Here is a 12,143-nt window from a genome sequence, read left to right on the forward strand (position 1 = left end):
CTGTATTATACATGAAAATTCACATCCAGATGTCTTTTCTATCAAATCCTTATTCTTTCTCCGTTGTCAAAAATCTTAAATTTTCATTCCTGGCTAGATTTTTCCTCCTTGGCAATTCTTTTTGTTACCCCACTGAAATATTTCTCACGGAAGGAATTATGACCTTGGTACAGCAGAAAGTGATCGCTCAGCAGATGTGAATACTGGTCCCGGTTCTGGTTGGTTGGAAAATACAAAAAATAAAGATGTTTGAGTTACTTCTTCTGTTAGCCTGCAAGCAAAGCAGTTACTTTAAGCAAAATCTCACTCTCTGGTATACAGAGAGTTGTTTCCCCTTTATCACATCTGAATTGGAAATATACCACCATTTTATATCTGGGTCATGCTTGTGTATCCAAAGTACTTTCACCTACTTCACCTCACCTGATCCCCCCAACGGTCCTCCGCACAAGGAAGACAAATACTCTTACTGGGTAAGAGGGAAAACAGGGAGAACCATCTCCCACAACTTTAGTCCGGACAGCCACCAGCATCTTCCAATTCCTTGCTCAGCACAGACAGAAGCCTTCTTTGACTATAAGAATCATTGAGCGAAGAAGCTTCTATTCTAACAAATTACTACCTCTGCATGATGTCATACAGGTCAGTAAAACCGCTTGGGGATATGTCCACGTTCGGTTAATGACATCAACTACTCCTGGCAACTTTAACCTCAGTAGATGAAGATACAGGCTAAACAAGTGGTCTTCACACTCTGAGACTTCAAAGACAGGTGAGGACTAGTGGTCAGACAGATCTTTAGGAAACCAGAAATATGAAACTGGGACAGACTGTCATGTTTCAGCTTAGAAAACCAAAGGATAAGAAGACTGACAGAAAACACTGACACATCAGCTTCTTGGTCAATTTCACTTGTCGCCTCAAAATGTGACAAAAATCGAATTAGAAATAAAACCACATATCCCATGCCCTTCTGCAAGTTCATATTCTACTGCACAAGGATTAATGCGATTTGGAGAACAGGTATGGAGACACAATTAGAAAATATGAAGCCTAATTTGTTACTCTGGTTTCAGTATAAAACAATATCTACAAATATATTTGGAATATAACAATCCTCAAAATATTCTTGTATTTTTCCTCATTCCTGTATGAGATGAATACCTTCATTCTTTCCCTCATATATAATATTAATAATAGCCCAGGTTTAGCCAAAATCAAGTTATTTTGGCTGATTCGTTTATTCGAAACTATTTTGCCCCAGAATGCTTTTTTAAAAATCACACACAAAAGAAACAAATTATTAAACACGCCAAGATTTCCTGATTCATTTTATTAAAAAAAAAAAGTGGCTACTTAAATTCTATGGCACTAGGAATACTATACTTCCAAATTCTTGCAAGCACATGAAAACATGATGGTGGTTATAACTTCAGGCTATATAAACGTCAAAAGATTAAAAAGAAATTTTACCTATCTACAGGTAAAAAATTAAAAAATTCCAAAAGAAAGACGGTATTTATGTGGTATTTATTATGAGCTAAAAAGACAACCCACTCCAGTATTCTTGCCTGGGAAACCCCATGGACAGAGGAGCCCGGTGGACTACAGAGCAAGGAGCAGCAAAGAGTCAGATACACATACCCACACCCCATCCTAAATGCTTCATAGACGTGGAACTGTTAGCTGCTTAGTTGCGTCCAACTCTTTGCCACCACATGGACTGTAGCCCTGCCAGGCTCCTCTGTCCACTGGATTCTCCAGGCAAGAATACTGGAGTGGGTTGCCATGCCCTCCTCCAGGGGGTCTTCCCAACCCAGGGATGGAACCTGGGTGCCTTGCATTGCAGGCAGATTCTTTACCATTTGAGCCACCAGGGAAGCTCAAATGCTTCATAAGCACTATCTAATATAAACTCATCACCTCTAAGAGATAAGCACACTACTATCACATCTAGAGATGAATTATTGAAGAGCACAGGCCCAAGAAAACACAGCTAGAATTTGAACACAGGTCTGTCAGACCCAGGGACTACACTCTTTAAATGTAACATAATGAGGACTTTTTTTTTTTTTTGTCCAAAGAGCTAACTTTTTCCTCAACTCAAGCAGCAGGTGTATCTCTGGGAACAAAGCATGTGATAAACAAAGGCCTCCCAGAAAGGAAGAGAACTGGATCAGAAGTGCTATTAACTTAGTTCTACTAACTAAAAGAATTACTTCAATGACACAAAATCTTCCTACTAGGAGATGTAAGGAGCCACAGATGCCCTAACCCTAGGAGGACAGCTGACTTGAAGGGAGGACTCAAGGTCCACATCTCAGAACCAGACATGGGAGAGCACCAGGACAGAACAATGGTCCAGCATTTAGCCTCTGCACATGCCAACTCTGATCAAACGTCTGACTGAGGAGTCATGAGAAAGGACGGGTCACACCTTCATCTGTTCCCCCAGGTATTCTGCATTCTGTCCATATATCAAATAAGAGCATTAGGAAACTTGTCTACTTGCTGAAGGGCATGAGTTTCATCCTGGCAGAAATACCTTAGTTATAAACAGAGCTATGTCCAGAAGTGACATCTCCCCTGCTATTACGTCTCACAGCTCTTTGTGTCATTCTCCACCCAGTCATCAAAATCAGAAACCCGGGTCAAAGTGCTCTCCCTTTCTTTCTCTCGTTGAGTCAGTCCTGTAACCTGAGGTTCTACATCCTGAACATTTCACATCCACTTCTCCTCTTCATGTATAACTCCAGTACTACAGTCTAAGCCTTCCTCATCTCTCCTTGCTTTTTTCCTGAACAGCCAGTTGCCCTGCCTTTGTGGTTCCCTCTCTAGTCTATTTTCCACAGTGGGATCAAATACAACTTACTAAAGTGCAATCTACTACACCAGCATTCTGGTTGAATCCAAACGAGTCCAAACTCTCCCCAGTGCTGATGCTTTTCCCTTAACGTTTGGGAGTGACATACAATTTCACATCAGTTTGCTGAATGTCCTCTCACTTTCCCCTTCTGAACAAGAGGGATCAGAACAGTATCAGGCAGTGAGATCCTTCAGTTCTGCCTTCTGTCCATTCTTCTCCCTGTGACTCCTCTAAGCCATGCAAGATCACCTCTACACCAAAATGCACTGCAGACTAGTTTAGCGAATGTTCCAGGGCTGCAGGGGTATGACAGGACAGAAATGTGTGATGCGAGTGTGCAAGCTTAAAAGGCAGAGGTGTGGTAAGACAGCTGAGACCAGCATGGGCCAGGAACTGACTGGGGCTCAGTCGCTCCTGCGCCTAACCTACCTCAACTGCCAACTATGCAGCTCACGAGGGGAAGCAGGAGAGAAAGTCAGAGCACAATGCAAGACAGGTGTCCTCAGAAGACAAACCGAGAGCTTAACAAGATAGCTTGCCTTTGATTTCAAGAATATACACAGGACAAACTGATGATAAATAAAGACAAGACTATAAAGATCAGAGGCAGAGACTAGGAATGAACAGCAGAAGCCTAGAAAACTCAAAGTGATGATTATAACCTATACCAATGAATGATTACCAAGAAAACATGTACTAGCTATGGCATTCTTTATCTGACTAGTTTAGACCTCAAGATTTACTCAAAATACAGTAAAAGCAAACTAAGCCTCTTAACAGATCATATGCTCAGTGCTACAGAGACCCAGTGACAGAGAAATACATGCTACTGGAAAAGTGGGGAAAGACTATTATTAGAAATGAAACCTCTTTGGGGGTGAGGGTGGGGGTGTGGTGGCAGTGAAGTGAAAGTCACTCAGTCGTGTCCAACTCTTTGCGACCGCATGTAGTAATAGTCCATGGAATTGTCCAGGCCAGAATACTGGAGTGGGTAGCCGTTCCTTTCTCCAGGGGATCTTCTTAACCCAGGGATTGAACCCAGGTCTCCCACATTGCAGGTGGATTCTTTACCACGTGAGCCACCAGGGAAGTCTTGGGCGGAGAGGGGATCCTATTCATCTCCCAGGGAGTAGAGAAGATTTAATGTGAGTCCTATACTAGAATGCCTCCTTATGCAAGGATTGATTGCCCCCTGATTGCAAAATCAGACATTCATAACAAAAACTCCTGAAGAACCCCAAAGCTCCAAATCCCTTGTTCAGCCAGGGATCTGGCAAGTGCTGTTCTATTACTAACAGCATAAGTCTGCTTCAGGGCAAGCCAGACACTCCAGGACTTTGACTACCATTTTCATCTAAGTGGAAGAGACGTGGTTCACAAAATGTTGCACATAATAGGTTCAGTACGTTTACGGTCCACACAGATACATGTAAATATCACACCTATGAACAGTACACTCTGGTCCTTATGAAAAATACCATTTGCAGCATTCAGAACTTATGTTACCTTGATGCTGAATAAAATAGCAAAGTCAATGTTTTTCCTCTTATTTCTCTCTCTCTTTCAACCTATCTTTAGTTCCGTTTACCAGGGATCACACTTGAGACGATGATATTCAACTCCACATATTTTTCATCACCTTTTGATAACTCTTCTCTATTCACATTCCCTGCCCATCTCAACCAAGAATATCTGCAGATTTTTTTTTTTCAATTCAGTATCTCAAAGGCCAAGAGTTTACTTAAAAGGGAGAAGAGTATCCTCAAGCAACACGACCCTTGAAGTCCCTCACTAACTCCAGCTTGCCCCAGTGTTTGATTTCTGGTTTCTCTGACACTTCTCAATCTGTCTATCACTATCAGTCATAATGTCATCTATGTATCATAAAACCTGACTTATGCCAGTTTTTAGTAAGCAAGATATACTGCATGGAAAATACACATACACAAAGAATTAGCAAATGCCAAGAAAAAAAACTATGGCAATGAAAGATTACAGACCACCTTTCCTAAATATGATGACTACTGGTTAAATTTTGGCACATGTCAGTACTTGAAGAAACAGGAATAAAATACTAAGATTGTTGATTATACTATTTACTGTTTATCATTTTTATAACCAGAAATCAAGAATTTCTGTAGGAAAATTCTGGATACGTAATGGGAATACACAGCTTTCGGATCTATCACTTAACTTTGTAAGACAAATAGCAATTATGACAAGAAACATACAAATTCTGATTTAAGAAAGCAACTGATATACATGTATAGCTATGTGTTTGACAGAAGTGAATTAATTTTCTGCATCTTTTCACAGCAGATTATTATCTAAATTTTCCACATACAGAAACTTCAAGAGTTTAAATAATCTGCCACAAGTCACATAGCTAGTAAGTAATGCCAGAATTGTAGCCTAGATCAGGCTTTAAAGCACATACTTTTTCTGTCACACATTTTTTTTAATAGATATTACATCAAAACAGTGGTTAAAGAGTTAACTTCCTACATGGTAGATTAGTGGGTTGTTCAAAACGGAGTGTGACATTTTGAGGCTGTTTTTTACTAAACAGCAACATTATGGTAATACATATTTCATCTCTAAACTTTTAGACAGAACCCCTTTAACCACTGTCCCACCCAGCCAATTTCTGGTCCTATCACTACTACTAACTCTAAACATAAACTCCTCGAGGAATTTTAACACTATTGCCAAGGGAAAAAAAAAAATCAAAGGAAGCTTTACAATTGGCCGTGTACTTTTTATATATACAGTGCCCCCTGCTGGCTGAAGCAGATAAATTCTTCTTTATAGTATTTCCTGATGTGGGTAAAGAGCATTTGAAGCCCAGCTGATCACGATGCATCGGACAGTCAGGAGCACTCCACTTCCCTCTCTGTCTGAGTCCTGGTTGCTGTAAACATATAGAGCCACAGGGCACCAACAGCACAGCCGTTTTCCTTCAGAGAGCACTGGCATTTATTCACATCATTTCTAGAAGAATGATGTGGAAATATACTCACACGTATTTACCTTAGTGATTCTCAAGTGTTTCATCATTGTCATTTATGTCCAATCTAGAATTGCAAATTATTCTCCAGAAAAATAAATAAAAAGTACATAAACCACACCTTATTCAAGTTAACCTTTATTTTTACAACTAACTCTACATCAAAAGTTGCTGAGTTGCTCAGTTGTGTCTGACTCCTTTGCAACCCCATGGACTTCAGCCTGCCCGGCTCCTCTGTCCATGAGATTTCCCAGGCAAAAATACTGGAGTGGGTTGCCATTTCCTCCTCCAGGGGATCTTCCCTACCAGGAAGATGCAGGGATGAAGGGATCCAACCTGCATCTTCTGCACTGCAGGAGAATTCTTTATCACTGAGCCACCTGGGAAAAAAGTAGAGCATCAAAAAGAAAAAAAAGAGACTTCAAAAGGGAAGTACTTTAGCTACTTATAATTTAATAAATGTTAATTTAAAAGGGAACAAATCCTCAAGAAAAAAAACTGTTTTATAGTAACATCTGAATGTTTTATAGTAACATCTGAAGCTGCCACTTTAAATGGAACTAATGACACTCTGGATTCATCTGGGAGAATACATATTTGCAAGAGTGTCCTCAAACTGAATGTCATAAAACTTCTCACTTTAAAGAAAATAAAGCTGAGAACTGCACTTACATAAAACTATCCTTCTAACTACTATCTTCTCCCAGAGATCTGCCTTTCTTGGTTATTTCCGCCTTAATTAGAAGGAAGGTGTTCTCATCTCCACAGTACAGCGATCCACCTGTTTTTTTGTTGCTTCTCATAAGAAATAAGGCCTAGGTATCATAGGATTAAACTATTTCTGAATCACTGACTTTTCAGGAGTGACATCAGGGTAATGACAAAATTCAGTGTATTACTCTTCCTTCAAATGGATGATTTAAATACTGTTGAATTTGACTGCTTTTATTCTAGAAGGGCCCCAAACAATCACCGAACAGTTACTATTTTTTTCATAAATATTTACTGAGTAGTGAGCAAAACAGTCAAACTCCATTAATTCACAGAGTTACAGACATTAAACAATATACACCCTAACATATACTTACAAACTGTGATGAAATACTGGGAAGAAAAGGGTACCATAAAAATATAAGGAGATACCTAGTTGGATGGGAGAGAAGAAAATGAATGAGAAAAGCTTCCCAAAGGAAGTGACATTTACCTGAGACCTAAAGGATGAATCAAATTTACTCATAAAAAGAGACAGGAAGAAAGCATTCTAGGAACACAATGAGGGAGGAGACACAATGTGAAAACATTCAGACTAGAAAGAGCTAAGTACATTCTGGGGAGTGAAAGCGGGCCAGTGTGGCTCAGGCTTGAAGAATGAACGGAAAGGTGGCTCAAAATCAAATTGGAGAGACCGGCTACAAGTAGGTCAGGCTGGCCCTGAAGGTTATGTGAAGGATTCTGAATTTTGATCTAAATTTCATAGCAAGTTATTGATTAATTTTAAACAGGGGAGTTTGATTATCTGCTTCCACTCTGAAAGATACTCTGGCTACTGTGCAAGCTATGTGATGGGAGAAGCTGCAGAAGCAGGGAAACCAGCGGGAAGCCTCCTGCAGTAGCCCAGGGGAGCAGCACTGCGCCGTGTCCTCTGGGACGGAGGGGCAAGGGTAACATACCTGCACCTACTCAGCCACCCCAAGCCAGATTTCTAAGTCAGCCTTCAACCTGTCTCCCTTCCCCAATCATTCAATCAGTCTTCAGGTCCTGCCACATCCACCTACCCGGAAACTCTCAATAGCACTGTCTCTCCCACAATCTCTATATTCTATCTTTCTTAGTTGACAGCCTCATTGTCTTCACAAGATCATACCAGAAGCCTCCAGGCTGGTGTCACAGACATCTTTCCACAACAAAAACTGGCCTGCATATTAAAGTCTGGGTGACCTTCCTAAACAAGAACCTCTGTTACTCTCCTAACTCACATCCCTCAGGATTCGCCATCGCCAATAGGATAAACTTGAAACTCTTTGGTAGGTAAAGACCTTCAACACTAGGCAGGCCTCTGGTTTTCCACTTTATCTCCAACCACCTCTCCCCAAATACTTTCAGTCATGCTTCAATGTCTAGAATTCCCTGAATGCACCCCTCTTGTATCTCTGTACCTTTGCTGAGAATGTTGGCTCTTGACTCAAGCACCATCTCCTCGGGGAGGTACCCACTGGTGTTCACATAGCAACTTGCACAGATCACTACCGAACCAAACTTTCTCTCACACCAAGTTCTCTAAGGATAAGAACTATGTTTCATTAGTCTGTTCTATCTCAGCAGATGACAGAAGTGGTTCTATAAACACATGCTGAGTGATGAAAGCCATGGCTTTCCCCTCAGGGAGCACGCAATCAAGTCAGAAAAAGAAAACACAACAAAAATACCCGAATGTAAAAACCAGTAAAAGACAGTTTCCTTTCTCATTTCGCACAGTCCTTTTTCCATTCGCTCTCAACAAAAACATATATCCTTCTTTATAGAGAAAAAAGAGGAGTCAGGGGGTATGAATTTCCTCAACCTCCTTGCCTGCAGCCCACCCTCTACTTACAAACTGGATCCCCTTGCTTAATTCTACAGTCTCATCTCTCACACCACTCCCTACCCACATTCTAACTGAAGCCAAAATTCTCTCACAGCATCGCTTTTCTGCCAAAGAGTGACTTTTAAAAGAATCCCCCAATAATATACCTAAGGATAATCATCAATTTATAATTAATTTACTGTTTAAAAACAAGAGCTTTCCCCTAGAAAGGTATCACTTTGGGGATGAAGTTGAAAACCATTTAGAAGAAAACCAAATGCCTTCTATTTTAATTATAGGTCAAGTTTAAATTGTCCTTTTACTTAACTGACAATTCCTGATAATGAGATAATGATTTTTTCTACCTCACTAGTATTAACCTTAAGTCATTTATATTCTCAAAGTGGCAGCAGTTTATATAACATAGCAGTTTCTCTGCAAACACTTGATACAAATGGCTTATGAAACTTATTCTATGATAAGTGGAAACCAATGATGCTGTCATCGTAATAAAAGTCAAACTGGTGATGCTCACCTAACTTTGTCAAGACCAACTTCTGGATTCAGGCAACAGATTAACGGCATAATATACATTCTTTAATAAGGTGAGAGGAAGAAAGCAAAGAGATGGAAGAGGAAAAGAGTCAATAGATTTTCCTTCTTATAATTAGCAGAGAGTGAAATGAAAAGTAAATGATAGTACTGAATATAATGGGCCTCAGTTCAGCTTCAGGGTAATTACCCATGTCCGGCTTTTGTTTAAAAATCCTTGCTCCCCTTATCAAAGCTTCCCACTGTTCTACATCTGGTACTGGACAGTAGCTATAGAAACCACTTGTGCTAAAGTTATACAACTATAAACAGCACTAGGCCATTTGCAAACCAAGGACAAGCAGGTCAAAAGTCTGGCATCCAATACTATTATGGGAAACTTCTAGCATTACTCTTAATGGGAACAAGGTAAGCGTTGGAAATCTTCCTCCCTAAATTAGGTATTCACATACAATCTATACTTGTAAAAAAAAATTACTCTGTAAGGCATTAAGTTACCTAAAATCTGGTAAAATATTTTAATATATTAAAAAATCTTTATAGCTAGAGTTCTGAAAATGAGTGACATTCAATTACTGAACTTTGACATCTGGCACTCAACACATAACTTCTAACTGTAAAAAAACACATCACAGATATCTGTGCTATCATGATGATATAGAACTATGAGTATATTCTACATGCTCACCACTAAAACCTATAACTTCATAAAATTCAAAACTTAACCCCAAACATTAAAATACAGGCCAACACACAGGATGAAAATGTAATGACAACTTATTAGTTACTCTGTCTAATAGCTAGTTACAGTTAAGAAGAATCTTACTTACTCTAAGCAGCAAAGGATGAGCCATAGGCCAAAGCATGCACAGACATACATATACAAACTCTCCTGTTTAATGTGGAGACACTTCATCTCCTGGGTGACTTTTTAAAACCACCACAACCCATTAAAATTAATAAAAATACATATGCATTTATATATATAAAGATCAGAAACAAATAATTATTTTGCTTAGCAATGAACTGGATAGTGATAATATTACAAAGGAAAGCAAGGAGGTGATTACCATAAGAGTCAGATTAATGCTTATATCTGCGGGAGGAGGTATTTTTGACCAAAAAGAGCCACAAGAGTGGGATGCTCCAATACTCCATAATTTTGACCTTGGTGGTCACTACAGAAATGTTTACTTTATAATTATTCATTAAACTGTACCCTTAGGATTGGGGCAAAAAAATACATATTAAGTTTCAGGGTTGGGTTCTTGATGGGTCATACGGTGAGAAGACAAGTCTGTGTTTGAATTTGAAAAATACTAAGAAGAGAATTCTAAATTAAACAACCATATGATAAACAAAAATACAAAAAACAGAAAATGTGTCATTTGAGAATCATAATAAATTAAATAACCCTATGATAAATAAAAATACAAAAAACAGAAAATGTGTCATTTGAGAATTATTTTTAAAAAAAGCTCCAGAGGATTACGCTGACTCTGAACATACACTCCTCATTTCCCTAAACCATTCATGCCTTGGACTCCCAGATCACACTTTAAAGTTTGCAAATGACCTCTGCCTAAGATTCTGAAAGAGCAATAGATTAAAGACAGTTTTACTGTCATGGTTTGAAAATATGAACATTAGAGCTGGAACATGAAGACGAATGCTCCCTCTGCCATCAGAGAACTGCTTTTTCCTGCAAATAAGAGAGTTATATCCAAGTAGCATCGTAAGTAGAAAGACCCAGGTATCTTAAATGATTCCTTCTTGGAGGAAGTAGGGGACAGAGTTTTGTTTTTACCTGGTTTACCAGAAACAGTAATTTCAAAATATTGTGATAGCATTAATTTAACAGAAAATCCGGTCTGGCAAAGTCATTTAGTTGCAGAAATATAAAAGAAAAAGTCACATGATGACTCTCTCAAATTTAAATTCAAGGGAAACTACCATTAATAGCAAAAGTAATTCACTTGGTAAGTAGATGGCATGATCCTTAAACCTGAATTAATACAATATATAGCATCATCAGTCTTCTATCTGTGGTTATAAGCCTTTTATAAACACCTCAAGTTGAACTATAATTTTAAAATAATGCAAATAGCTTCCTTTTGATTTCTAATGCAAAATAATTTGGAAGATTCTCTCATCTCTGTTCCTTGACCTCTCTCTCTTACACACACACACACAAACATTTTAATCTTAATGAATACTGTATTGTACTAAGACACAGACTGAGTTCATATCCCACTACCACGTTCTTAGTGTCATTCTGTCTTATTTTTGTCACTGATAAACGAAGTAGCATCTATTTCCCACTAGGCTTAGGATCGAAATACTTCATACCTAATTTTTAATCTTTCCTCTCTGATCGAAAGGAAAATACCCAATCACCCTGGCAAGGGATAGGCAAAAAAACAAAATATTTCAGAAAGAAAGAAAGGTCAACAGGAAGAGACAATCTTTAATTCAAATGGCTGCCTAAGGAAAAAACAATCAACACCACTGATCCTGGGAGAGGGTAATGCATCATGGAAACAGGCACAGGCATGAAGTCAGCAGAACGCCAGAGTTTATGATTAGCGACACTACTATCGTTCTAAAATGCCACTACTTATACAAAGTCAAATTTCTTCCACTTCAAGCCATCCATAAGTCATTTTCTCAAACAAGTGACCTCAGTTTCTCTTCTCTTGCTTCCTCATTTAAAACACTATTGTAAAAAAAAAACAAAACAAAACCACTGTTGTTGTTAGTGGTATGTTAATGGCTGTTTTCTCCCTCCACAGCTTTAAAATCTTTCAGTCAAGTCTTTCGGTTTTGGCCACCTTCCATTATGATTAATGAAGCATTCATAGGCTTCATGTTACAGGACTCTTTCATTTGGTCCAAAATAAAAAATTATATTAACTTTCACCACCTGCCACTATGACCTCCCAATATTCTCTGTTTTAAGTCATGTGAACTATACTGCCCAGCTACTAAAAAAAAAAAAAAAGAAAAGACAACTGACTCACACTATAACTTTAGTCTAAATTAATGTCAGTGATATCTAAAATTAATTTACTCATACTTCAGTAGTTTTCAAATCACCAGCAGGATAAGGCAGGATGTCAAGTAAATAAGCCACAAATAAATAGGGCATGTGTGTT

At 38.7% G+C, this 12,143-nt stretch overlaps 1 protein-coding gene across 3 annotated transcripts in view; it reads right to left on the reverse strand.

The window, feature by feature from the left end:
• TRMT11 (tRNA methyltransferase 11 homolog) overlaps positions 1-12,143 on the reverse strand; it is a 281,391-nt gene that overhangs the window by 220,974 nt on the left and 48,274 nt on the right. For 2 of the 3 annotated variants that reach the window (XM_052645824.1, XM_052645826.1), the window contains one exon: positions 43-215. The exons of the other annotated variant lie outside the window; for it this stretch is intronic. In XM_052645824.1, coding sequence (XP_052501784.1) covers positions 84-215 — 132 coding nt within the window. In that variant the 3' untranslated portion in view covers positions 43-83. Of the gene's footprint in view, positions 1-42; positions 216-12,143 lie in introns of those variants that run through there. 3 annotated transcript variants of the gene reach the window in all.

This window comes from Budorcas taxicolor, chromosome 9 (genome assembly GCF_023091745.1).
Source record: "Budorcas taxicolor isolate Tak-1 chromosome 9, Takin1.1, whole genome shotgun sequence".
Lineage (NCBI taxonomy): Eukaryota > Metazoa > Chordata > Mammalia > Artiodactyla > Bovidae > Budorcas > Budorcas taxicolor.